General features: G+C 48.5%; 2 protein-coding genes across 2 annotated transcripts; both read left to right on the forward strand.

The window, feature by feature from the left end:
* Positions 1-119: 119 nt before the first annotated feature.
* Pex11b (peroxisomal biogenesis factor 11 beta) lies at positions 120-9,445 on the forward strand. Its single transcript, XM_041638292.1, has 4 exons — positions 120-339; positions 1,260-1,375; positions 1,729-1,930; positions 8,263-9,445. The coding sequence occupies exons 1-4, from the start codon at positions 284-286 to the stop codon at positions 8,660-8,662; spliced, it is 774 nt and encodes a 257-aa protein (XP_041494226.1). The 5' UTR covers positions 120-283; the 3' UTR covers positions 8,663-9,445.
* An 860-nt stretch (positions 9,446-10,305) lies between these two features.
* Itga10 (integrin subunit alpha 10) lies at positions 10,306-27,784 on the forward strand. Its single transcript, XM_041638161.1, has 30 exons — positions 10,306-10,363; positions 11,754-11,865; positions 12,299-12,408; positions 12,622-12,713; positions 12,934-13,048; positions 14,099-14,226; positions 14,596-14,744; positions 15,900-16,050; positions 16,626-16,791; positions 16,896-16,969; positions 17,197-17,341; positions 17,529-17,677; positions 17,879-18,022; positions 18,161-18,364; positions 18,767-18,897; positions 19,665-19,831; positions 19,927-20,069; positions 20,501-20,614; positions 20,815-20,900; positions 21,156-21,297; positions 21,460-21,552; positions 21,702-21,778; positions 21,919-22,008; positions 22,340-22,424; positions 22,584-22,697; positions 22,893-22,973; positions 23,103-23,216; positions 26,482-26,577; positions 27,293-27,406; positions 27,719-27,784. Exons 1-30 carry the CDS (start codon positions 10,312-10,314, stop codon positions 27,782-27,784), a joined length of 3,504 nt encoding a protein of 1,167 aa, XP_041494095.1. The 5' UTR covers positions 10,306-10,311.
* The last annotated feature ends 210 nt before the right edge of the window (positions 27,785-27,994 follow it).

A 27,994-nucleotide genomic window follows, 5' to 3' on the forward strand; every position in this document is an offset into this window, starting at 1 on the left:
CATCCTACAGCGCCCCGGGCTCCCGCAGGCCCCGCCCCTTGCTGCGGAGACTTTAAAGCCGGGTGCTCGTGGGGGCGTGCTTAGAGGCTGGAGACCGTCTCTGCCGGAAATGCACCCACTATTTCGCTGCGCGTCCTGAGATTCCGCCCCAGGGCCGGCTCCGGCTGGGTTGGCTTTCCTGCCGCCGTTTGTCCCTCGCGAAGCCCCGTTGCCCGCCCGGGAGGCGTGACTAGGGGCTGGAAGCAGGCGGGCCGCGGAGCCGTGGGCCCGGGCTGCCGCTGTCATGGACGCCTGGGTCCGCTTCAGTGCTCAGAGCCAAGCCCGGGAGCGGCTGTGTAGGTGCGGCCGACGGAGGAGCGCGGGCGGGAGGGCAGAGCAGGTTCCCGCGAGGCGACGGGCGCGCTACGGGGTCCCTGAGGGTCAGCTCTGGCTACGGGGGCCCGCGCGGCCCGGGAGGCGCACTCTGCAGTCGGTTGTGACATGATTCTTTCCTGTTCACGGGAAAGATGGGGAAATTGAGGCATGAGTGGGCCAGCGGGGAGGCCGCCCAGGGTTACCGTGTCCACAAAGCAAGTTTCCTCACTGCTGTGGAGGCATGAGGGGCGATCCTCCCGGTTCTGCGTCCTCTACCCGGCTGTCACCTAGCAGCCGCGCTGTCTCGGCTCTCCTTCGGGTTCCGTACCGTTCAAGGAGCTTAGTCTCTTAGTTCCCCTGTCCCGAAGACTAGTTTGCCCTTCAACTAGATCGCCCTCCGTCGTGTTTCATATATAAACTCGCGTGTGGACGCCTGTGATGGATCCCGGCCGCTTACTGGCCCCTTTAGGCCTCACCATTTTCGAAACTCTTACTCTCTTAGCTCCAAATAGTGTTCCCCCATTCTCATAGGTTGTATTTTCCCCTCACGTCGTTCCCTTCCCCAGCCTTGAGGAGAAACGGAAAAATATTCGTGTGAAAAGGAGGAGGAAATGTCCCCGGAAGAGTTTTTTGTTTTCAGATTGATTATTATTTGTCGGAATGTTTTGTCTACAAGTATGTCTGTGCACACGTGTGTGTCTGGTGCCTGCAGAGGTCAGAAGAGGGTGATGGATGTCCTGGAGCTGGACTTTCAGGCAGTTGGGAGCCACCATGTGGGTGCTGGGAATGGAACCAGGTCCTCTGCAAGAGCAAGTGCTCTTAGCCGCCTCACCAGCCTGCTGGAGGACATTTTTGGCAGAGAGGTTAGGGAGACCTGTCCCTTATTTTCCTGTCCTCCCCTCCAGGGCTGCCCAGTATGCCTGTTCCCTTCTCGGCCATGCTTTGCAGAGACATGGGGCCAGTCCTGTGTTACAGAAGCAGATTCGACAGCTGGAAGGTCATCTGAGTCTTGGAAGAAAGCGTAAGTGCACCAAACCCTTTTTTTATCATTCCCAACTATGGGCCCATTGCCTCTCCTTCCTGTGTTTCCCCTTCCGCCAGTTTGCTGTCATTGGCTCTTCTGCATGCCTCCAACTGAGATTAGACAACAGGTATAAGAAAGTTATTTATAATGGATTGGAGACAATGGGGCAAGTAAAAACTAAACTGGGACAAGATTTAACTGTGATTTGAAGTTTAAAAAACAACAAATTATTTTTACTTTTTTATTGTATGTTATTACTGCTTGCTCAACTGTTACCCTTTTTCTTTCTTCTGCCCCCCACCTCCGCCTCTGCCTCAAATCCCTCGCTTTCCCCTGTTCTTCTCCACAAGTGCTCCGCCTGGGTAACTCGGCAGACGCGCTCGAGTCGGCCAAAAGAGCTGTGCACCTCTCCGACGTTGTCCTGAGATTCTGCATCACTGTTAGTCATCTCAACCGAGCCTTATACTTTGCCTGCGACAATGTTCTGTGGGCCGGGAAGTCCGGACTCGCTCCCCGCGTGGACCAGGAAAAGTGGGCACAGCGTTCATTCAGGTTTGGTTTGGTTTTCTCCTATAAGACTGTTTGTGGCCTCCATTCCACGTGGCTTGCACGCACGCACATTTATAATATTTTACTTTATGTGTATGGATGTTTTGCCAGCGTGTATGTCTGTGCACCAGTTATGTGTCTGTTGCTGGCAGAAGCCAAATGAGGACACCAGCATTGGAATTGCAGATGGTTGTGAGCTGTCGTGTGGGTTCTGGGAAAAGCAGAGGTACTTTTACTAAGCCATCATTCTATATGTTTTAAAAGAGAATTATGGCAGGAGAGGGACTGCACCACGGCACACATCTGTAGGTCAGAGGACAACAGACTCTCTCCTCCCACTGTGAGGTCCAGGGGCCAAGCTCAGGCCATCGGTCCGGCATGGCAATGCTCCCACCTCCCGAGCCAGCTCCCTGGCCCATAACTTGCTACTTATGAGACAGTAGTAGGTCAGGATATACACTTGGCTTTTCATAGCCATTGTTTCCACGTCTTTTGATTCAAGCAACTACAGATAGAAAACATCGAAGGGAAAGGTGCATCTGAATGGAACATGTGAAAGTGTTTTGTGTTGTTATTCCTCAGACGGTATAGTTATACAGAGAGATATAACATTTCTTTATATTGCATATATATTGTATTGGATATTATAAACAATCTGGAGGTGGATACAGGAGATTGGGTAGGTTATATATAAATGCAATACCATTTTATCTAAGGGATTTGAGCAGCTGTGGATTTGGGTGGGCGGAGTGCAGGATCCTGGAGTTAATCCTCCCATGGATGCTAGGACTATATATTATATATAATATATATACTATACATTAGTCATTCTTTTGTCTGTTTTTGAGGCAGGGTCTTACTTCGTAGTCCTGGTTGACTCACTGTATAGACTATACTGCTTTGAATTCACAGAGGTTTGCCTGACTCTGCTTCCAAAGATCTGGAATTAAAGGTGTGCGCCAGTATCTATCTTAACCGACCATTTGGTTTCCAATCTTCATTTGTATCTTAATCCATAAAAGAGTTACAATATCGTCCAGAAGTTAGATTTGCTGTGCCATACTAAGTGTCTTGAGATTGGAGGTGACAAATATTGTATTACTTTAGTTATATCCAAACCACAGATAGTCTGCCCTCATTGCCTTCCTACTCATTTATTCCATTTTTCCTTTAAAGAATTTTATTTATTATTAGTGAGGGGCGGGGGCAGGTGGCATTGCCACACCGTGTGTGGAGGACGGATTGCAAAGGTTGGTTCTCTCCTTCCACCATGTGGACCTCAAGGCTGAACTCAGGCCACCACATTTGTTGACAGAGCCCTTACCCTGCGGAGTCATTTTGCCTGTTTGGGTTTTTTTTTCATTGTTGTTATTTGTTTGTTTTGTTCTTTTTTTTTATAATTTTGCTTTGTTGTTGTTTTTGAGATAGGTCTCACTATATGCCCTAATTTAACCTTGAACTTAGGATTCTCCTGCTTGAAGCCTCCCAAACCCCAGTTAGGACAGGATTACAGGCATGTGATACCATGTCTAGTCCCTTTTTCTTTCATGATATAGGGGTCTTACAAGGCTGGGATTACACAGCTCTACAAGCAGGAAAAAACCTGAGTTAGATCCCTAGAATCACACCTGCACACACACAGACCAGGGATGGTGGCACGCTCCTGTAATCCCAGCAATGTGGAGGTTAAATCAGGAGGATTCCTAAGGCTCTCGGGCAAGTTTCAGGCCAAGTGAGAAACCCTGTCACAAAAAACAAGGTGGACAGTACCTGAGGAGTCTCCAAGGCTTCACATACACATGTGCATGCATGCATCTGCACACATGAAAGAGATGGGTCTCGTACATTGCTGAGACTGGTGCAGAATTCCTAGGTTCAGACAATCCTCCTACCTTAGCCACCTTAGTAGCTGGAACTCCATGAGTGCGCACCACCACCACTGTGTTTGGCTTTTCCAAAAATATTTCCTAGTTTCTTACTATGGGCCAGGAGATTAAGCAGAATTCAAACAGATGTAGTGTCTGATCCTTGAAACTTAAGGTCTGTGATGAGATGACTCAGTGAGTATAAGCAAGCAGACCCTGGGGCCCAGGTAAAGGTGGCAGAAAAGACCCACTCCACAGAGTTGCTCTGTGACTTCCATATGTGCGCATTGCACTTGTGCCCCGTCTCACATACGTACTGCTACACATCATGGTAATAAATAAAACAAGTGCCTTTAAAAAGAGAAAGGAAGCCAAGGCTCATGACAGTGTAGGTAGGGAGTCAGTTATCAACACAATTAATTATGCTGTGAGACGGTTGAATAGGTTAAAGGTGCTTGCTGGGTAAACCTGATGGTGAGAGAGTTGAGTCCTGCAAGTGGGCCTTCCATCTTCCACACCATACCACAGCATACCTGTGCCTACATATGTACATGCACACACACATGCACACACGCACACAGTTACAGTGATTATGGGGGATGCAGCTCATGGGTAGAGCTGTCTCGCTAGGTTTCACTGTAATTGGATGAGAAGAGAACAAGTGGATAATTTTAAGAACAGATGTGATGATGTGATTTACACTCATGCTACTAGCTTTCTCAAGCTCAGTGGTTGAGGTAGGGACAAGAATGGCCACAGAGAGACCAGTTAAAGGACCAGAGGTGATTGCGCTGACACTTGGACACAGAATCGTCATTTAATTTTTTTCCCCAAGGGGATAACAGAAAATCCCACAGTCTTTTTAAAGATTTATTTATATTAGTTATGTATGTATTTGTGTTGGCATGTGTGTGTATGAGTACAGATGCCTACAGGTGCTAGAGATGTTGGATCCTGCAGAAGCTGGAGTTACAGGGCTGTGAGCCACCTGACACAGGTGCTCAAAACCAGCCTTGAGTCCTCTGGAAGCAGTCCATCTCTCCAGCCTCTCAGGGTAGGTTTAAAACTAGGACAATTTATTGAGTGTAGATCACTGTTACTAGAGTAGATCAGAAGCAAAGCACAGGCTGTGGAGATGTCTAAGTCAAGTGTGTGGGTGCCCAGCACCCACATAAGCCTGCAGGAGTGACTCAGGCCTGTGACCCCAGTGCTGGGAGGTGGAGACGGGAGGACTCAGGGTCTCGTCTAGCCAGCCAGTCTAGCCAACCGGAGAGCACCAAGTTTAGTAAAAGACCCTGTCTCAAGATATAAGGTGGAGAGCAGTAGAAGACATCCGAGTCTACCTCTGATCTCTGCATATGTATACCTTGTTATACACCAAATACACACACACACACACACACACACACACACACACAGCCATCATAAGAACAAAGAAACCTGTGGCTTTTATATTTAAGACTTAGCTAATGTATGCCTGTAATCCAATACTAGGAAGGTTTAAGCAGGATGGAGAATTCATAGCCAGCCTGAACTACATAGGAAAGCAAATCCTGCCTTAAAACATAACAAAAATGTGCCAAGTGTGGTGGCACACACCTTTAATCCCAGTACTCGGGAACAAGCAGGTGGATTTCTATGAGTTTGAGACCAGCCTGATCTACAGAGTGAGTTTCTAGACAGGCAGGGCTATACAGTGAGACCCTGTCTTGAAAAGCAAAAACAAACAAACAAACAAAAAAGACTTTTGGGTTGGTCTGGGTATGGTGGTGTGTGCCTTTAATTCCAGCACTTGGAGACAAAGGCAGAGGGTCTCTGTAAGTTTGAGGTATGTCTTGTTTACATAGTGAATAATGTATATTTTTGTGCTTAAGGAATTTATTATCTAACATCTCTAGCAGTCACTTAATCTCTGGGCCTTTGGGGGGGGGTGGTCTTTTTTTTTTCTCTTAAAGATTGGATTTAAATCCTCTAAAGTATGTGTAAATCTTTTTTCTTCTCCCTTTTTTAAAACAGGGTTTCATGTAGCCCAGGTTATCCTTGAACTCCTGATCCTAAGTGTTGGGATTATAGGCATGCATCACCATTTTGGGCTGTATATATCTCTTGAAGAACTAAAGTTGTTCTTTCAAAATAGTTTGCTTTATGCCAGGCGGTGGTGGCGCACACCTTTAATCCCAGCACTCGGGAGGCAGAGGCAGGCGGATCTCTGTGAGTTTGAGGCCAGCCTGGTCTGCAAGAGCTAGTTCCAGGACATGTTCTAAAACTACAGAGACACCCTGTCTCAAAAAAACAAAAAACAAAAAAAAAATGTTTGCATTATTAGGGTCAAGTTAAATGTGTTTCCTCCCCCTGAGTGTGTGTGTGTGTGTGTGTGTGTGTGTGTGTATGTGTGTGTTTCATGTGTGTGTTTCATGTGTGTATTTTATGTGTGTATATGTAGTAACAAATATATGTGAATGCCTGAGCACATGTATGCATACAAGGCCCAAGCTTGGCTTCAGAAGTCTGTCTTTCTCCACCTTATTCATGTGGCAGGCCTTTCAGTTGACTCCGAGCTCACCTGTACAAGGCTAGTCCGACTAGCCATCTTATTCTGAGAGATTCCCTATTATCATGTTTTTTGGCATTTACATAGGTTCTGGGGATTTGAACTTGTGTCCTCACACTTGCATGGTGAGCCCATTACCACCGCCGTCTCTGCAGTTCAGTGTGTTATGTTTATAAGAATTGTCTCAAAATGAAATTAATCTTGGCAGATTTTATGACACAGATTTTAAGCCAGGATCTTAAGTTACATATAAATACATACTGGTTATAGAATAGTAGGAGAGTTCTTTTTTCTTTATTATTTCTGGGGTATAGCTGTATGTATTTAGGCATACAGTGTGGTGTCTTGAATATGTGTATTATGATGTGATCCCATACTCAGGATTGTTAACATACGTATGATGGGCTGGAGAGATGGCACAGCAGTCAGAGCACTGGCTCAGTTGGGCTCTATTGCTGTGAAGGAACACCGTGACCATGGCAACTCTTATAAAGGAAAGCATTTAACTAGGGCTGGCTTACAGCTATAGAGCTTTAGTTCATTATCATCATGGCAGGACATGGTGCTGGAGAGGGAGCTGAGAGTTCTACCTCGTGATCCACATACAGAAGGAGTCTATGCTGAGTGTAGCTTGAGCATAGATGAGACATTCAGAGTCCACATACACAGTGACACACTTCCTCCAGTGAGGTCACACCCACTCCAACAAGGCCACACCTCCTAATATTGCCACTCCCTATGGTCCAAACATTCAAACACATGAGTCTCTGGGGGCCATTCCTATTCAAACCTCCACACTGTTCTTCCAGAGGACAGGACAGGAGGGAGCTGCCAGCACCCACATGGCAGCTCACAACCACCTATAATTCCAGTTCCAGGGGATCTGACACCCTGTTCTGGCCTTCTTGGTGCCAGGCATACAGGCACACGGTGCACAAACACACATGCAGGTGAAACACTCATATACATAAAATAAATGACTGTTTAAATGATCATAACCTTATGGTGACATCTTTTTTTTTTTTTTTTTTTGATTTTTCGAGACAGGGTTTCTCCGTAGCTTTTGGTTCCTGTCCTGGAACTAGTTCTTGTAGACCAGGCTGGCCTCGAACTCACAGAGATCCACCTGCCTCTGCCTCCCGAGTGCTGGGATTAAAGGCGTGCGCCACCACCGCCCGGCTTGGTGACATCTTCTTAATTAGAGCACCTGAGCTGAGATCTCATTTAACAAGATTCAAGTGTGTGATGCAGTTGTGTAACCATAGTCGCCATGCTGTATGTCAGATGTACAGAACTTGTGTACTTTGTAGAACTGAATGTTTGTCCCATCGGCCAATGTCTTCCTGTTTCTCATACCCTCCAATCCTAGCAACCACCATCTTATTCCGTGCTCTGGTGAGTTAGGTAAGTGAGACCATGTGTCTTTCTGTATCGATTTATTGAACCTAACATATTGTCCAGAAGGAAGGACAGTTCTTTTCTTGGTGTTGCTGAGACTGAACTCAGGGACTCATGCATGCAAGGCAAATACTCTTACTAGTGAGCTACATTCCTACTTCTAAGGCAGGACATAGTTTTTAACTTTAAAAAAATAATTTGTTTATATTGTATATGTGCGTGCATGTGTGTGCCTTGGTGTCTGTGGAAGTCAGAGGACACCTTGAGGACATCAGTTCTATCTTCCATGTGGGTTCTGGGGATCGAACTTAAATCTTGGGGCTTGGCAAATGCTCTTATCCACTAAGCTGTCTCACCAGTTCCCAGAGTGGGCATCTCCAGTGGTGGGTTATAGTATTGGCTTCTGACATTCTGATGTGGAATCCCTTCTCAGTGCATGAGAAAAGGGTTTCAGTTTGTGTAGGGTGGGCTGAAAAGACTGCGTACCTGCCCTAACCTATGCATCTGCCCATGCATCCCAGGTACTACCTGTTCTCCCTCATCATGAATCTGAGCCGCGATGCTTATGAGATCCGCTTACTGATGGAGCAAGAGACCTCAGCTTATGGCCGGCGAATGAAGGTTTCTGGAGTCCCAGGAGGAGTTGAGACTGGGGGACCTGGAGGATCAGGGACTCCAGAGGGGTGCCTGCCACAACTAGCTCTGAAGTTTCGGCTCCGGGTCCTGCTCCTGGCACGTGTCCTTCGAGGTCACCCCCCTCTTCTGCTGGATGTGCTCAGAAACGCCTGTGACCTCTTTATCCCACTGGACAAACTAGGCCTCTGGCGCTGTGGCCCTGGGATTGTGGGCCTTTGTGGCCTCATATCCTCCATTCTGTCTATTCTCACCCTAATCTGTCCCTGGCTACGACTCAAGCCCTGACATTATGATACAAGATAAGGAGGGAGCTCAATTGGTGAGATGGAGTTTTAGATTGTCCCCATGTGGCATCCTCATCCTAATGTGACTCCTTAATTGAAGTTAGATCCAGATACTCAGGAATGAGGGGAGAACCTTGCCAAAGACGAGGTCAGGAAGGCGATGTCGCTGGAAAGACTCCAGCATGCCTCGAGAGGCGTTTGGGCTTCTCTGTCATTGCCCGAATCTCTTTGCTCTCTTCCTTTTTATCTGCCTTGAGTCTGGTTAAGAATTTGTCACCAAAAAAAAAAAAAAAAAAGAATTTGTCACCATGCGGCAGAATTGTCTTTCTTAGTCCCCTATCTGAACACTTAAACAGAATTCCTTCTTGGTAGGAGAAGCACACGTTTTGAGTAGTAAAGTGCTAATTGCATTCTTTTTCTGAAGCAGCATGGAGCATAGTGTTTTTCCTTCACACTCCATGATTTCATGTCCCAGCAGACTCTTCCCTCATATCTCTGCACCGAAGGCCATTTGACACTTCTCCCCTGTGTCTACCTCACCAGCCTCCTTCCTGATTTGGCACTGACCCTTCTCTCCTCCATACCTTCCCGTGTCTGCTAACACTTTGATATTAGAGTTCCTCCTCTCCTGGCTCTGCCCTTTCTTTAACTGTCCAGGTTGATGCTGTGTCTGGCCTCTCACTGTAAATACTGTACAATGAATCTCTGTAAATAGCTGTGGTCCATGCCCACAGTGCAGGCAAGCCTTCCAGGTCAGCACATTAAAGATCGGTTTGCTCACTGACTTACTTATTCATTTTCAAGATGGGGGTCTCATCTGTTACACCCAGGCTGGCCTGAAAGTCTGAGTTCTCTTGCCTCAGGCTTTTGAGTAGGTAGAAGAGCAGGTGTGTGCCACTCTGTCCAGCTGCGCATTGACATCTGGTCTGGCCTCTCAGTTTCTGTGACTATGGATGGGTTTCCATGGCATTGGCAACTAACATCCTTACAGGTTTTCATTGAAAATTTAAGTCTTGGGGGAAAGTAGTAGGTAGTGGACAATCAGAAGTACTAAGATGTTTCTACCATTCCTGAGACATTTATAGCCTCCTTAAATTGGGGGTGGGATATTTTAAACCAAAGTAATTATATCGGTGCTACAAAGCACACCTGTTCACAGTCAAAGACTCTCCAGAAGCTTTAAACACACAAGCATGACCAGAGAGCGCAGTGGACTGGCAAGGTCACACAGCAGGAGGACACAGCTGTCACTGCTGTCGGCTTTTATTCTACATATCTCAGGTTGAGATTAATAAGGCGAAAAGAATTTGTCTCTAACTCCTACTTTCTGTTCCAAACGGGAGGAAATCACTATTGAAAATATAAACAGTGGGAAATGTAGCCTCAGAGAGGGTTCAAAGCTGTGTTCTCTTTGAATATAAGCTGAGGCCTCCAGGGGGCAGCACCAAGGCAGAGACTGGACTAAGATCCCTCTGTCTTCTTTGACTGGGGCTCCCCACAGTTCCCCACCACCACCCCTCCCATTCCGTCCAACTTTATTTTTAGCTGCCAGTGGGAGGGGGCAGGATAGGAGGGAAAGTAAAGAAAACAGCAAAGGAGAGGGACAGAGAGGCACAGAGGACTTCTTGAAACAAGACAGGACAAGCAGGCATGGCGCGCCTCTCCTCTCCTCACCTGTTCTTGTCCCTGGCGTTGCTGACAGGTGAGGAAAGCAAACTTCCTGGTTTCCGGTGGGAATGGAAGATACCTGAATTGTTTAGAATTGGGACCATACGGTTAAAATTATTTGGGAGTTTGGGTCAGAGGTTAATATTGATACCATATTTTGCATGTGAACTCATATTTTTAGACTCCCCAATGGCAGGGGTTGAAGCTGCCTAAGGCTTGAGTAAGATTTGTACCTAGTTATCTAACACCTTTGCCCTAAACTCCATATAAATGGAGATGCAGAATAGAACCACGTCTCTCCTCTTACATGCAGCTAGCATGATCCCTACAGTCACCCTCCCGGCCTCTCCCTACCACTGGTACTCCCTGGTGCCGAGGCATAATCGCCTTACTATGTGGTCAGAACTCTGGGTTCATCTAGTGAGTTCCTGGTCTTACAACCCTGTTTCCCGGATGCAAAGAGGCTCTCATACAGAATACCTTCTGAAAGTGAGCTCGGTTTGAATCAAAAGTTAGAGATGCTGGAGGGTGGGCGTAGGGTGAGAGAGGGTTGCTTGAACGTAAGGAGCAAGACAGTGGGAGAGAGAAGCACGGGAGGGACACGAGGCTTGGAATTTTTCTCTGCAAATACCCTATAATCTTTGTTTCCTAAAATACCCGCTCTGATTTTATGGGAATTGGGGTCAGAAGAAAGGGATCGGCAAGGACACAATTGGGGACCTTCGGAGTGAGCTAAAGTTTGAGGGAATTGTGGGAGTGGGCAAGAGGTAGTTGGGAGGTGGAGGAGATAAGCAACAAATTATGGGGGAGTATTTTTTGCCGGGGGATAGGACCCTAACAAGGATAGATGGCAAACTATGTGTGTGGGCAGGCTGGTGGTTCCGCCCAGTTAATTAGCACTGAGGTTTGCAGGGCTGGAAGCCACCAGCGTCCTAGACCCTGGAGAAAGTGTAAGTGTGACAATGTCAAGGCACGGAAAGAGGAGACACCCAGACGGGGAGCTCCTCGCCCTCCTCTTCTCCCCATGGCCCGGGTTCGGGAAGAACTTGGAAGGGGTGGTTGTGCGGCTGCGCAAAGGCCCGCTCCCTCTTTGGACTCTGATGGCCTAGGAGGGTGTGTAGGAGGGATGATGTGGAGAGTAACCCGACCTTTCCAGACGTGTCTGTGAATGAGATCTCAGGAGTGGGAACGAAAGTGCAGCTGTGCTTCAGCATGGCCGAGGGCCTCAGAACCCCCACGCAGGGAGAGTCGCCCCATCACCCCACCTGGGGCTTTAGTACATGACATCGACAGAGGCCAGGTGAGCTTTAAGCAATCAGGCAGCCACACTGAGCTGGAGATGCACCCTCCTGTCCTGGGCATCACTGTGCCGCTCCCGTCCTTCAACTGGCCAGCTGATGCTAATTCTGATCCTGGCCTTCCAGGTCTCTGCTCCCCCTTTAATCTGGATGAGCGCCACCCACGCCTGTTCACAGGGCCACCAGAGGCTGAATTTGGATACAGCGTCTTGCAGCATGTTGGGGGTGGACAGCGATGGTGAGAAGGAAATCGGAGGACCACAGGATTGGATACAATATTCTGTCTGTGTGTATGCTAGCAGACCAGAAGAGGGCACCAGGCCCCATTACAGATGGTTGTGAGCCACCATGTGGTTACTGGGAATTGAACTCAGGACCTCTGGAAGAGCAGGCAATGCTCTTAACCTCTGAGCCATCTCTCCAGCCCCGCACTTTCCCTCTTGTCTATATTAAGAATCATATTTGCCAGGTGGTGGTGGCACACACCTTTAATCCCAACACTCGGGAGGCAGAGGCAGGTGGATCTCTGAGAGTTCGAGGCCAGCCTGGTCTATGTAGAGCTAGTTCCAGGACCTGCTCCAAAGCTACAGAGAAACCCTATCTTGACAAATAGAAAGAAAGAAGAAGAAAGAGTCATGTTCACCTGATGCTTATATCCATATTCCCCTCAGGATGCTGGTGGGCGCCCCTTGGGATGGGCCTTCAGGTGACCGGCGGGGGGATGTTTATCGCTGCTCTATAGGGGGATCCTACGATGCCCCATGTGCCAAGGGCCACCTGGGTAAGAAGATGCCCAACTCTTTCTTTGCTAATCCCTGATTCTGATACCCAGGAGCCGAGTCCTTGTGTGTCAGCTTCTTTGCCTCCATAACCTATACAGACCTTGCCTTCAACTTGATACAGATTCCTTTTCATTCTCCTCCCAAATTGCACTGAACTCGAGCACCCAACCTTTGACCCCGACTTCATTCTCTTCTACCCCTCCTCCACCCAGGAGACTATCAACTGGGAAATTCATCTCAGCCGGCCGTGAATATGCACCTGGGCATGTCGCTACTAGAGACAGATGGTGATGGGGGATTCATGGTGAGCTAAAGGGTCTCTGAAGGTTCATGGCAGGGAAAAGAGAATATGGTAAGGAGAGTTAGTCTATATAGAAGAGCCAAGGAGTTTAAAATCCCTAGAGAGCAAGATAGGATACCCATGGAGTGATCTTAGTGCCTTTTTTTTTTTTAACTAGATGCATGTCTGAGGAGCCCTTCTTAGATCTGGGAATAACTATCTCCCTTGCCCACCTGTGCCCCAGGCCTGTGCCCCTCTCTGGTCCCGTGCTTGTGGCAGCTCTGTCTTCAGTTCTGGACTGTGTGCCCGTGTGGATGCTTCATTCCAGCCCCAAGGAAGCCTGGCACCTACTGCCCAACGTGAGCCGGTGGAAGGGCCTGGGAACTCAGTTTTCAGATGGGGGTGCTGGGTGGGGAAAACAGAACAAAAGACTTAGCAGAGGATCTGCATGGCTCTCCTCACCATCCCCAGACTCAGCAGAGGGTCTGCATGGCTCTCCTCACCATCCCCAGACTCAGCAGAGGGTCTGCATGGCTAACCTTACCACCCCCAAACTTAACAGAGGTCTCTGCATGGCTAACCTCACCATCCCCAGCTGTGCTTGCAGCAGAATCTGCTGCTTGCTAACAGATTAGAATTCAGACTCCTGACTGGAGTGTCAAGACACCAGGATCTGGCTTAGGGTTTCAACTTAAAAAACCCAGTTATCCTCCGTACATCCTGTGCCCCACCCATTACATTTACCTTATTATTCCTCTGGGTGCCGTTTATTTATACCTGTATTTCTCATTTACAATGTTCTCTACCCCGGTACATTTTCTCAGAATCCTCAATATCTTATTTTTGTGGGTCTTATGCATTCCAAGTGAGCACTCAGCTATTGAGTTCTCCCCCAGTCCTTCCATAGATTTGCTGCCTTTTTGGACATAGTTTTATCATATAGCCCAGGATACCCTTGAACTTGGGATTTGCCTGTCTCAGCTTCTCAAGTACTGGCATAGTAGACATGTACTGTCATGCCCGACTCTGCTGCCTCTTTGGTTTACCACTATCAGAAGGACCCTCCGGGCTGGACCTGACCCTCAGTGGCACATAGATAGAGCATGAATAGAGCCCTTAGTTCAGTTCCCACACACACACACACGAACCAAAGTGATGCTCTTTTGGTCTCCCATGGCGTAGATTGGTGGTAGGTTTCTATCTGGTGCAGATTTCATCCTTCACACTTGCCCATCTCTTCTTTCATTCATTCCCACACTTAGGAGCCTGGCACGGTCCTTCCTTGCATGTAAGAAGTCCTAATAGTTGCTTACATTGACGCGTCCTCCTGTGACATTTTCCCTTGTTGGCTCCCCACCCCCCAGCATCCTTCCAGTCTTTGCTTCCCATTGCTATACTCCCCCTTCTAGGCTGTCCAACATACATGGACGTCGTCATTGTTTTGGATGGCTCCAATAGTATCTATCCCTGGTCTGAAGTTCAGACTTTCCTTCGGAGGCTGGTAGGGAGACTCTTTATTGATCCGGAGCAGATACAGGTAAGTGAGGGACACATGGATGGGTTTGGAGGGAAAGAGATAGAACCTCATGGTCCGTCCGCTCAGTGTAATCAGGCATGTCCAACCTCTTGACATCACACTAGGACATTGTCATCTACAGAACTTATGCTCAAGAATTGTGTAATTAAGTTTCCAAAAAGACACAAAGATCTCATGATGTTTGACGTAAGTTGAGGATTTTGTATGGGCCACATCCATAGCTGTCTTTTGCCGTATGCAGTTGCTTGGGACCCACAGGCTGCAGACTGGACCTGCCTGCGAGGTGTTCATTTCCCCTCCATCCCTTGTTCTCCATTGTCTCCATCCTCTACAAACATCCCATTGGAGGACATGGTTTACTGTTTTCAGGTAGGACTGGTACAGTATGGGGAGAGCCCTGTGCACGAGTGGTCCCTGGGAGATTTCCGAACCAAGGAAGAAGTTGTGAGAGCAGCAAGGAACCTCAGCCGGCGGGAGGGGCGAGAAACAAGAACTGCCCAAGCGATAATGCTGGCATGGTGAGGCATGGTGAAGGGATGTGGGAGGATGAAGGATCGGCACGCCGCGAGAGGGTCTGGGATATAGTGTGTACGTCACAAGATGGTCTGTGTGCCTATCTTTATCCACAGGCCAGACACCAATGGAGGAAGGCTCGGTTGGCTGCTGGCCCAGTACTCTCTGAGTGTATCTCACAGTGTCTCTGAGTGTATCTCACAGTGTCTCTGAGTGTATCTCACAGTGTCTCTTACTGTATCTCACAGTCTCTCTTACTGTATCTCACAGTCTCTCTTACTGTATCTCACAGTGTCTCTGAGTGTATCTCACAGTGTCTCTGAGTGTATCTCACAGTCTCTCTTACTGTATCTCACAGTGTCTCTGAGTGTATCTCACAGTCTCTCTTACTGTATCTCACAGTGTCTCTGAGTGTATCTCACAGTCTCTCTTACTGTATCTCACAGTCTCTCTTACTGTATCTCACAGTGTCTCTGAGTGTATCTCACAGTGTCTCTGAGTGTATCTCACAGTGTCTCTGAGTGTATCTCACAGTCTCTCTTACTGTATCTCACAGTCTCTCTTACTGTATCTCACAGTGTCTCTGAGTGTATCTCACAGTCTCTCTTACTGTATCTCACAGTCTCTCTTACTGTATCTCACAGTGTCTCTGAGTGTATCTCACAGTGTCTCTGAGTGTATCTCTCCTCGTCTGTCTGTTTCTGTGACCAGAGCCCCATCTCTTCTCTGCTATTTCCATGTCAATTCTGATCCTTAGCTTTTTAGCCACTCGTGTCCTAACCTCCTTTCCAAACACGATCCTAAACTGGCCTCCGGGGAGACTGCCTGACACCATGACTAGTGTCTATTCTCCATCTCCTTGATCTTGTCAACCAAAACACAACGTTCACTGAATGAATCTATGAATGAATAAAGCTGGCACTAACTTACACTGATGATAGGTTATTCTATATTCTATATGTTCTGGGCACCCAAACATTCAAGCCGTGACTTTGTGCCAGTTTGCATGTTAACACTGTTGGAGAATGGCCTAGAAGACACAACATCTGACCTCAGTGAATGGATAACAGTGTTAAATACATATGTGTGTGTGCAGAGCGTGTGTATACTCACATGCACACGTACATGCATGACCGTATTTCATTTTTTTCTTTTCTTAGCACAGAAGGGTTCAGTCAGTCCCGGGGCGGCAGACCTGAAGCTGCAAGGTTGCTGGTGGTTGTCACTGATGGGGAATCTCATGATGGAGAGGAGCTTCCAGCCGCACTAAAGGCCTGTGAGGCTGGAAAAGTAACACGTTACGGGATCGCGGTGAGACTTGACTCTGGTGCTTTCTGGTTTTGTTTTGTGTTGTAGTGCGTGTGTATTTGTATGGTGTGTGTTGTTTGTTGTGTGTATGTGCGTGTGTGTGCATGCATGTGTGCACATACCATGGTGTATATATATGGAGGTCAGAGAACCACATCATATGTCGGTACCTTCCACCTTGTTTGAGACTGGGTACCTTGTTCAGCTGCATACTCTAAGCCAGGCGAGCTGGCCCACAGGCTTGGTCAAGTCTTCTGACTCAGCTTCCTGTCTCCTGGTAGGGGCATGCTGGGATTGCAGATAAGCCTGAGCTACTGTGTCCAGCATTTTCTGTGGGTCTGGGGATCTAAACTCAGGTTGTCAGTTTGCATGGCAAGCACATTACTCCTCGAGTCATCTCCCAGACCAAGAATCGACTCTGGAGCTAAAAAGAGAGATGGAGAAAGGTTTTCTAAATATGTAACAGAGAAAATAGTATTAGCCACCGCCTGGACTTCAGCCGTTGTTTCCTCCCCTTTTCTTTAGTTGGCTCTAACAATTTACTTCACACAGCTAATAGACCCCCATCTTGAACTCAGGTCCTCGGTCACTATCTCCGGCGACAGAGAGACCCTAGCTCTTTCCTTCGGGAAATCAGAGCTATCGCTAGTGATCCAGATGAGCGGTTCTTCTTTAATGTCACAGATGAGGCTGCGCTGACAGACATTGTGGATGCACTGGGAGACCGGATATTTGGTCTGGAGGGTAATGATTATCGGGGTGAAGTGGAGGACCGTGTTGGGGGCATTCTAGAGTGAATCCAGTGCAGCGAGCTCCCCTGAGCGCTTTGCGATTTATTTATGCCCAAGGGTCCCGTGGGGAAAACGAAAGCTCCTTTGGGCTAGAAATGTCTGAGATTGGCTTCTCCACCCACCGATTACAGGTTGGACAGACCCTGACCCTCTGCAACACCCCTGAACTCTTGATCTTTTCATAATCCTCTCCAGCTTCTGACTCAACTTAAACCCTAAGGCCCCTCCAGATTTCTCCTTTAACCCGCCTAGTCCCTGCCCTTCCGTGCTTTTCTGTGAGCATCTTACTCCTGGAGACTTCATTTTTCTCCTGTTCCCCACTGTCTTCTCAGTGTCCTCATTCGGTTCTGCCCCTCAGGATGGGATTCTCTTTGGGATGGTGGGGGCCTATGACTGGGGGGGCTCGGTACTATGGCTTGAAGAAGGTCGCCGCCTTTTCCCCCCACGAACGGCCCTGGAAGATGAGTTTCCCCCTGCCTTGCAGAACCATGCAGCCTACCTGGGTGAGTAACAGAGTTGCAGGGACCTGGGAGGGTGGGGGAGACCCAGTAGGGTGGATGAGGCACTCCTTGTTAAGTCAGGCAGTTTTTCCACTGATCTCTCTTGAGAACTCACCTTAAGCCTTTAGCACATCCTCCGCTCTCATCTCATCCTCTTTCCCTCTGGCATCTGATCCCTGCTCTCTTCTAGGTTACTCTGTTTCCTCCATGCTTCTGCCCGGTGGCCGCCGCCTCTTTCTCTCGGGGGCACCGAGGTTTAGACATCGAGGAAAAGTCATCGCCTTCCAGCTAAAGAAAGATGGATCTCTGAGGGTCATCCAGAGCCTCCAGGGGGATCAGGTATGACATCAAGGGAGGGTGAGACCCTTGGGTCCCCGGGACTGCCAGGCTGAGGGTGCTGAGGGTGCTGCGTTCTGGTAGGCAGTCTGTGAGGGAGGTAAGGCCCAGGTGGACAGGGTGCTGAGTACTTCCTGCTGAGCCCAGCTGTCACAATCCTTACCTTCCCTCTTCTCTGGGCTCATCACCACCCACCTCACCCAGATTGGCTCATACTTTGGCAGTGAGCTCTGCCCATTGGATACAGACAAGGATGGGATAACTGATGTCTTACTTGTGGCGGCCCCCATGTTCCTGGGTCCCCAGAACAAAGAGACTGGACGTGTGTATGTATATGTGGTGGGCCAGGTAAGAATTGGTGGGACCCTCTAGAATATGTGTGGGGAATGGGAAGGGAGGAAAGGGAGAGACACAGGTGTCTTAGAGCTTGCTGGTGGGTGAGGGTCACCAGGTAAACAATTCCTTCTATCTCCTCACGACTACAAGCAAATTTTGCTGATGCTCCAAGGAACCCTTCAGCCAGAACGTCCCCAGGATTCTCGTTTTGGCTTTGCCATGGCTGCTCTTCCCGATCTGAACCAAGATGGTTTCACTGATGTGGCTGTGGGGGCTCCCCTGGAAGATGGGCACCAGGGAGCGCTATACCTGTATCACGGAACCCAGAATGGAATCAGGCCCCATCCTACCCAGGTTAGCAGTGCTGGGGTTCATCCCAGAAGGTGGATCTCTGAGTTCAAGGCCAACCTGGCCCACATAGTGAATTCCAGGCTAGCCAGGACTACAGGCCAGCGAGATGTTGTCTCAAAAACAAAAACAAACAATTGAAAATGGGACACAGTGGTAGAAAGGGAAGGGAGTTGTGTGTGTGTATGTGTGTGTGTGTGTGTGTGTGTTTTGTTTTTTTGTCATCCACTTGGCTTAAGAGTCAAACCAAGCAAGTGGCTGCATTCATAGATTGCCAAGGGAGACGGCGAATGAGGGATCTCCGAGATAGGCAAATTTTTCTTCTTCTCTTGATGGATGGGAATGTTAGAAAGGAGGACAGAGAAGCGGCTGTAAGTCCTTCCTAAGGCTTTCTTCTCCTCCTTTCAGCGGATTGCTGCTGTATCCATGCCACAGGCCCTCCGCTACTTTGGCCGAAGTGTGGATGGCCGGTTAGACCTGGACGGAGATGATCTTGTGGATGTTGCTGTGGGTGCCCATGGGGCAGCCATCCTGCTCAGGTGAGGGCTTCTGCTTGGGTAGCAGTGCACAGTGTTCTAGTTCATAGAAGGAAAGGAATTGTCAGCGGATCTCTGTAAGTTCGAGGCCAGCCTGGTCTACAAGAGCTAGTTCCAGGGTCCAGGACAGGCTCCAAAGTTACACAGAGAAACCCTGTCTCGAAAAATAAAAAAAAATAAAAAAAAATAAAAAAAAAAAAAAGAGAGAGAGAGAGAGAAAAAAAAAAACTGATTGTCACCATCTTACTGGTTTATTGTAAATATCAAATAGGATAGTCCACATAAAGAGTTTTAAGTGTTTATTTTTATTCTATGTGTATGGGTGTTTTGCCTATGTGTATTTCTGTTCACTGTGTATGTGTGCACTATGTATGTGTGCACTGTGTATGTGTGCACTGCACGTGGAGACCAGAAGAGGGTGTCAGATCCCCTGGACCTGGAGTTTTACAGCTGCCCTTGAGCTGCCCTGTGGGTGCTGGAATCCTCTGGAAGGACAGCCAGAGTGTTTAACCCCAGCCATCTCTCCAGCCTGACATCAGTGCTTAGTGACTCGAATGTATTAGGCTTCTGGGAAAGGTGACATATTCAGTCTTAATATTATTTTTCTTTCTTAATCACGGAAAGCAAGTACTAAGGTTGCGATTCTCATCCTTTTCTGTTCTTCTGGTTCTGAAGTGCAAGCTCAGATGCTCAAGAGCTCCACCACTGAGCTCCATCTCCATCTCCATCTGGGGCTGTCCTTTACAATTTCTCTCCCACCTCGTTCCCAGCTCCCAGCCCATCATACACCTGCTGCCAACCCTGGATGTGAAGCCGCCGCACATCAGTGTGGTTCAAAAGGACTGTAGGCGAAGAGGCCAGGAAGCAGCCTGCCTCACTGCAGCCCTGTGCTTTCGAGTGACATCTCACACTGCAGGGCGATGGGACCGCAGATTCTGTGAGTGAGCCCAGACAGCCCAGACAGCCCTCAAGTCCTGGCCCACCCTGGCGTCTGCATCTGTCTCCATTCTCACGCTCTCCTCTCCCATCCAGACATCCAGTTCTCGGCATCACTGGATGAGTGGACAGCTGGGGCACGTGCAGCATTTGATGGCTCGGGCCAGCGGCTGTCGCCTCGGCAGCTCCAGCTCAGTGTAGGGAATGTCACCTGTGAGCAGCTGCACTTCCACGTACTGGTGAGGACGGAGCAGGCATGGCTTGGCATCTCTGCATCGGGCCTGAGAGTCAGGGGAAGCCTGGGTCCTGGTGGAGTTTCAGACAGATCTAAAGCAGCCAAACTAAAGCAGAGAGATTGAGACAATTCAGATTTGGGGGGTCAGGATGATAGGATTGGAATCCTAGCTCTATAATGTGTCACTATGAACTCTGCCAAGGTACTGATCTGCCACATCCCATGTCCTTGACCGAAAGGGATGACTACATATATATATATTCAAAAGAGTTGTATTTGAGTCACATTCCATCATATTGTGACCACCTTGGGACACAGTGCCCAGGACATAGGAAGTGCTTCATGGACGGTCACATGTACCATATTCTGCAGAGGTCTGGCTTCTACTCTAACCCTGGTTCCCCATGATCTGCCCTTCACTCTGCTCTCCCTCAGGATACATCGGATTACCTCCGGCCAGTGGCCTTGACTGTGACTTTTACCTTGGACAACACCACAAAGCCAGGGCCTGTGCTGGATGAGGGCTCGTCCACCTCTGTCCGAAAGCTGGTTGGTAGTGTCATGCCCTGCTCTGTCTGGGGTCCCAGTGCTGCCCTCCCAGTGAACTTAAGAGAAGGGGAGGCCACATACACATGGTGAAATCTTAGCCAGGCTCTGGTGATCAAAATATAGCCTCTGTTTACTTTTCCCCAATTCAAGTCTGTTCTCTTTGCCTTCCGTCCGTCCTCAGACCCCTAACTCTCTTCTAGGTCCCCTTCTCAAAAGACTGCGGCCCCGACAATGAATGTATCACAGACCTGGTACTTCAAGCGGACATGGACATCAGGGGCTCCAGGTTAGATGGACATGAGCTAGGGAAACCAAAAGGGAGTCGAGGGAGCTAGAGAGTTGTTGTTTTGAGACAGGTTCTCCCTATGTATCCCTGGCTGTCCTGGAGCTTGCTCTGTAGACCAGGCTGGTCTTGACCTCACAGAGATCCACCTGCTTCTGCCTCCCAAGTGCTGGGATTAAAGGCCTGCATCACCGTGTTGGAAGTGAGACCTTTGATTCTCTTTTGCCTCTTAGTCTTTTGTTTATCTCCAATTCTTAGGAAGTCCCCATTTGTGGTTCACGGTGACCGACAGAAACTGCTGGTGTCAGCAACCCTAGAGAACAAGAAGGAAAATGCCTACAACACTAGCCTGAGTCTCAGGTTCTCTAGAAACCTCCACCTGACCAGTCTTACTCCACAGGTATCCCCGGTGGAAGGGGCTGAGGTGAAGGGGAGGAGAAAGATGAGAATATGAGCGTTGGCTATGGGGTGCTTGAAGAAAGACTCAGTGTTTAGCGTCTTAGTGGGTGGAAGAGCAGCTCTGGCCCCGGCTCTAACTTTCTCCTCATCCCTCTGCCTTCAGAGAGCCAAATCAGTGAAGGTGGAATGTACTGTCCCTTCCCCCCATGCCCGGGTGTGCATCGTGGGCCATCCAGTCTTCCAGGCGGGGGCCAAGGTGAGTGTGGGCCCACAATGAGAACAAAGTGGGGTCTGGGGTCCACGGGCGTGGAAATTCTGGGGAGGAGGTAGGCGGGGGCTTGTTCTTCTGTGGTTTATCCACAAGGAAGAATTTATCATTATTCCATCCACGTCCCTTACCCCCAGGTGACCTTTCTGTTAGAGTTTGAATTTAGCTGCACATTCCTCCTGAGCCAGGCCTTGGTGAGGCTGACTGCCAGCAGGTGAGAACACGGGAGCTCCCTCCAGCCCCCCTACCCCTCTCATGGGTCTTGACAGAAAGAACACCCCCAATTCCTCTAGAAGTAGAGGGGGGTCCCTGAGGAGGGACTGGAATGTGAAAGTCTCCCCCTTGACCCTACAGCGATAGCCTGGAGAGAAATGAGACCCTTCAGGACAATACAGTTCAGACCTCTGCCTACATCCGATACGAGCCTCACCTCCTCTTCTCTAGGTATGGCCGAGCTCCCTACAGTCTTCATGTGCCCCCCCCCGCCCCCATCCTTCCTTGTTCTCCAGTCTTCCTAGGAGCACAAACTGTTAACCTTTGCTCTTAAGCACCTTATTTTCCTGGGCTTTGTCAGGTCCTGATAAAGAGATATGGGGATACGATCGCATGATTTTTTTTTATCAAGTTTGTGTTACATTCAGTTACCTTCTTCGTCATGCATCCCTATCTCATTATCCATGTGCTGACCCTGCCTTCCCCGAATCCATGTTTGTATGCCGATCATGTGGCCTGTGCCATTGTCATGGCCACACCTCTTGGTTTGGTGTCCACACAGTGAGTCCACCCTACATCGATACGAGGTTCACCCTTACAGGACTCTCCCAGTGGGTCCTGGCCCTGAATTCAAAACCACTCTGAGGGTGAGCAGCTTTGGGGGGAGGGGAGGATGGCATGCTGGTGGGAGTTGGCTCGTTAGGGGTGTGAGTGTGAAAACAGCAATAGCTGTGTGGGGAAAGGATGAGAAGAGTGGTCCTGGAGTGGCTGAGGTCTCTTGTCCTTGCCTCTCTTTCTTCTCCCAGGTTCAGAACCTTGGCTGTCATGTGGTCAGTGGCCTCATCATCTCAGCCCTCCTTCCAGCTGTGGCCCACGGGGGCAGTTACTTCCTGTCACTGTCTCAAGTCATCGCCAGCAATGTGAGTCTGGGCTAGAGCACACGGAACCCTGCCATCCTGAACCAGGGGACTCCTTCTGCTGGCCCACTGCTCTCAGAGCTCGTCTTCCTGGGACCCTTCTTTTCCCTGCGGGCTTGGGAGGAAGGAAGATATTATGCATAGCAGGGGTCTAGGAGGGGCTGGTTTGGGAGCCTTTCCAGTTGAATCTTCCTTTAGGCAAGCTGCACAGTGCAGAATCTGACTGACCCCCCAGGACCCCCTGTGCACCCAGAGGAGCTTCAGCACACAAACAGACTGGTAGGAGTCCCTGGAAGCTGTCTGAGCAGGAATGCATGTAGAGATTGGTGTCTGGTGAAAGGTGGGTGGGAGTGGAGATGGGAGGGGGAGCGCTCCCTCCAGGGTCCTGATTCGTCTCTCTTCGGATAGAATGGGAGTAACACTCGGTGTCAGGTGGTGAGGTGCCACCTTGGACAGCTGGCAAAGGGGACTGAGATCTCTGTTGGACTGCTGAGGCTGATTCACAACGAATTCTTCCGGAGGGTAAATCTTTTCATCTGTTCTGCTTCTATCAGAAACATTAACATGGAGGTGACAGACTCCTGTTTAAGTTTACCTCCCTCTGTTTGACCATAAGCAAGTGATTTCATTTTCATAATCTTTCTTCCTGATTTTTTTGTTTGTTTGTGGTTTGGTTTTTTGTTTGTTTGTTTGTTGGAGACAGGGTTTCTCTGTGCAGCCCTGGCTGTCCTAGAACTCACTCTGTAGACCAGGCTGGCCTCAAACTCACAGAGATCCAGCTTCCTCTGCCTCCCAAGCTCTGGGATGAAAGGCCTGAGCCACCATGCCTGGCTTTTACCAGGTTAAAATGAGAATGATTGTACCTAGCTTGTGGAATTGATATAGGGAGGTAATGAGGTGGACCTATGGCAAGCCCTCGATAGAGCAGAGCAACCGCTCTTGTATTTTCCTCTACTTAGCAGCCCTTAACTGCATCGTAAGAGTCAATTAATAAAATTCCCACATCTAATCACTAATTCATCAGGCTAGTGTGGTAATGTACATCCTTAATCTCAGCACTCAAAAGGCAGAGGCAGATGGATCTTTACGAGTTCAAAGTTCATGGCTAGCCTGGTCTATGTAGCAAGTCCCACGCCAGCCAGCCACTCTGATGAGCCCATGTGCGCACACACGCGTACACACACATACACCCCTACACACACACACACACACACACACACACCCCTACACACACACACACACACACACACGAGCACATACACGTGCACGTACCCACTCACATTCCGTCAAGTGCCTGTTACAGGAATAATTCTAAGTAATAATTCTTAATAATTGTAAGTCATCAGTGGGGAGTCTAAGACCTATCATGTATCATGTCTAATTCATTGCAGGTGTTTAATACTTTTTTGTTAAACAAATGAATATGATAATTGATATTATTTACAGTAAAGTAAAATTGCATACTCAAGAGGGATTTAGATTATGAAAGCCTCTGAAGCTAGAGAGATGAAATTGAATTTACTATGATGGTCGGTGCTCAGAAGTCAGTGGGAGCAGGGAACTAGCACCTTAATGGTAAATGGCTATTTAGTACTAGGTGTTTATATTGTTTAATAATACATGTAACAACCACCTTCAATATTGCAAGAGCTCTGGGTAATAAGCATAAGCCTTAGGTGAGCTAAGACAAATCATTCCTCTTCACATCTGGTACTCTCTCTAGCTTTCTTGGTCATCTTGTCAGATTCAGCTGTGTGTTCGTGTGTGTGTATGCACACATGTGCACAGGTGTGTTCGTTGTGTGTGTATGCACACGTGTGCACAGGTGTGTTCGTTGTGTGTGTGTGACTGAGGATGGTATTAGCAGCCTCAGGAATATGGTGTAAGCATTCTACCATTGACCACCCCCAGACATTTTTATTATTTAAAATTTTTTCAAGATTTATTTTTATATGCACATATGCGTGTCTATATGTAAGTGTGTGTGCTTGTTTGTGAGTGCTCACCGGGTACAGAAGAAGCCATTGGGTACCCTGAAGCCAGGGTTACAGTAATCTGGGTGCTGGGACTGAACTCTGGTCCTCTTCAAGAGCAGCAAATTCTTACTGGCTAACCCATCTCTTCATCCCCCACCCTGAGGGTTTCAATGAGTCTCTGCATTTAGTCTTGACCTGATTCAGTCTCCTGAGTGCCGGGGTTACAGGTATATACCACCATAGCTAGCTTAATGACTTCCATGGCAAACCTTTGTTAAGAAGTCACGAGGGGGTTGTGGGGTGACTCAGTAGATAAAGCATGAGACTTGAGTTCAGACCCCAGGACTCATATAAAAAGCTGGATGCAGTGACATGTGCTTGTAATCCCAATGATGGGGACATAGGAGGGTGATTCAGGTACACCCCAGAAGCTCACTGGCTCCCTAGTCTCACCTACTTGACAGTGTTAAAAAAAGAAACAAACGGGGCTGGAGAGATGGCTCAGTGGTTAAGAGCACTGACTGCTCTTCCAGAGGACCCGGGTTCAATTCCCAGCACCTACATGGCAGCTCACAACTGTCTGAAGATCAGTTCCAGGGGATCTTCACACCAATGCACATAAAATAAAGTTAAATAAACCATAAAAATATTAAAAAAAAGAAAGAAACAAACAAACAAGCAAACACACACACACACAGATCCCAGCAGACCTTGTTGGCAGAGGTAAGTTTATCTCTGTGAGTTCAGGGCCAGCCTAATCTACATAATGAGTTCAAGGCCAGCAAGCCAGGTGTAGACAGTAAGAACCTGTCTTTTAAAAAAAGAATGTTGGGCTGGAGAGATGGCTCAGAGATTAAGAGCACTGGCTGCTCTTCCAGAGGTCCTGAGTTCAATTCCCAGCAACCACATGATGGCTCATAACCATCTGTGCTGAGATCTGGCGCCCTCCTCTGGCTTGCGGGCATACATCGAGGCAGAATGTTGTATACATAATAAATAAATCTTTAAAAAATAAATAAATAAATAAAATAAAATCAAAAAAGAATGTCAAGCCAATGAGAGGCCCTGTCTCAAATAAAAGGACAAATGTATAAGGGTACTGAAGAATAACACCCAGGAGTGTTGTCTTGACCCCGTACCTATACACACACGCGCGCACACACACACACCATACACACGCACGCACACACATTTGTCATAGACGCTGGAGCACAAAGGCTGATCAGACATGGACCTTACCCTCAGGGATCTCATAGACCAGTGGACAAAATGTAAACAGCAGGTGTTCTAGGTTCAGGGGCCGACGCTCTTCTCAGCTCTGCCCTTGTAAGGGTCTCCGTTGGGTCCTATGGTGGGGACTTGTGGGTATCCATTCTCACTTGCTCTTCTTTCAAAGCCATCAGGATTCAGTCACAAGGTTCCACTAAAACAGTTTCACCCCAAGCGCTTCCCAAAGGCCCACTACTAAACACAACAGTTGGGTAAAGTTTCTCCCTCTTAATATCTTGCAGCAGACACCAAGATTTGACACATGAAGGCTGAAGGACACTCAACCCATGCTTAGATCCTAGTGCCAGGATTGGTGGGATTTGGTAGGAAACATGGAGAGGGGAGTTGGATGCCCTTGTAAACAGTGTATTTTCAGAGCAGGGTTTCTGTCTGCTTCCCTTCCTCTTTTCCCCATCAACTTCTAACATCTTCTGCTCTTCAGGACCTGATAAATATGCCACTGAGCTTCAGCTTCGCCCTTGGGGTTCCACACCACCAGGCGATGGCTCGGTTTCAATGTTTCCCGTCTGCTTGTTCCACAGGCCAAGTTCAAGTCTCTGACGGTGGTCAGCACCTTCAAGTTAGGAACTGAGAAGGGCAGTGTCCTACAGCTGACGGAAGCTCCCTCCTGGAGTGAGGTAGGAGCCCTGGAAACAGAGGCAGTGGGAAGGTGAAAGGACGGCCTCTTTCTTTTCTCAGTTTAGTTTTTAACATCTCCTGTGTATCAGCGTTTTGAGGCCTCTGGAATATGATGTAAGCATTCCTACCACTGACCGCTCCCAGGCGTTTTTATTATTTTAATTTAATTCACTGTGCATCAGTGAGAATACCATGTTAGTGGAGGTCCAAAGAAGGCATTGATTCCCTCAAAGGGAGATGATTCTGAGCCGCAGCGTGGATACTGGGAACCAAACCCAGATCCTCTGCAAAGGCAACAAGTGCTTTTAACTGCCGAGCCATCTCTTCGGTCTCACCGTGGACTTTTCCAGAGCGGGACCATAGCCACTAGGCCGCAGCCCACCACGGCACTTCCACGGGCATGCTTCTTGCTTCGGTGTTTTTAAGTATAGAGGTCTCTGTTGTTTCGCTCTCTCTTTGGGGCTGGCTTTATTACAATGTTGAGTGACACTAGCCGAGTTAACGGACACTTAGAAAACACAAGTCAGGTATGGTGATGCGTGCCTGTAACTCTAGTGCTGAGAGAGGAAGCTTGCCATGAGTTTGGAAGGGCAGTCTGGGACACCATGAAACTCTGCCTCAAAAACAAACAAACAAACAAGCAAATCCGCAGAAACCAGTCTCAAAGGCAGAGCGTGGCAAATCAAACCAAAACAAACTCTCCTTGATATACAGAGCCTCTTGGAGGTGATTCAGAGCCCCACCGCCCCCATCTCCCTGTGGATCCTCGTGGGCAGCGTCCTGGGAGGGTTGCTCCTGCTTGCTCTCCTTGTCTTCTGCCTGTGGAAGGTGAGTCCAGCTTTTGTGGGCGGTGGGAGCATCGTGCCCACAATCTAAAGCATCTTACTCTGCCAAGAAGGGCAGGCTCCATGTTAGGCAGTTAAACACATGGGGGGTGGGGGCGGGGGGGGGGGTGTCCAGTGCGGATCTCTTTCACTTTATTCCACAATTGTTGCATGAGTCAAACTAAGCCAAAGAAAATAAATTTGAATCTCATTTCTGGGAGCAGAACAGACGCAAAGACCTCAGATAAGCTGCAGGGCTCTTAGCAAGGCCCCCAGTCAGGGCATCTGGCAATGACTTGAATGTTTCCCTCTGTAGCTTGGCTTCTTTGCCCGTAAGAAAATCCCCAAGGAAGAACCGACTGATGAGAAGTTGGAGCAGTGACTGCAGAAGGGTCAGAAAGTCCTCCTTGGCAGCCTTTTCAAGAGACTTGTGTCAAAAAACAGGCTTGGAGGCGCAGAGGGGAAAGGATGCTTCTGGAATATGTCTCCAGACCTGCAGCCTGACTTGACTTTTGAGCCATGGGTATGTTGCTGGCAAGAGATGAGGCTTTGCCTCAGACACGAAGGTCTGGCACCAAAACACATAATGTCC

Source organism: Microtus oregoni, unplaced genomic scaffold, assembly GCF_018167655.1.
Source record: "Microtus oregoni isolate MIOR12 unplaced genomic scaffold, Mior012 000054F_ref0000373, whole genome shotgun sequence".
NCBI lineage: Eukaryota > Metazoa > Chordata > Mammalia > Rodentia > Cricetidae > Microtus > Microtus oregoni.

Coding starts and splice junctions, on each gene's coding strand:
- Pex11b (XM_041638292.1), top strand. CDS start 284: ATGGACGCCTGGGTCCGCTTCAGTGCTCAGAGCCAAGCCCGGGAGCGG. Junction 340..1,259: donor GCCCGGGAGCGGCTGTGTAG/GTGCGGCCGACG, acceptor CCTCCCCTCCAG/GGCTGCCCAGTATGCCTGTT. Junction 1,931..8,262: donor TGGGCACAGCGTTCATTCAG/GTTTGGTTTGGT, acceptor CATGCATCCCAG/GTACTACCTGTTCTCCCTCA.
- Itga10 (XM_041638161.1), top strand. CDS start 10,312: ATGGCGCGCCTCTCCTCTCCTCACCTGTTCTTGTCCCTGGCGTTGCTG. Junction 12,714..12,933: donor ATGGTGATGGGGGATTCATG/GTGAGCTAAAGG, acceptor CCTGTGCCCCAG/GCCTGTGCCCCTCTCTGGTC. Junction 20,901..21,155: donor ATGGACATCAGGGGCTCCAG/GTTAGATGGACA, acceptor TCCAATTCTTAG/GAAGTCCCCATTTGTGGTTC.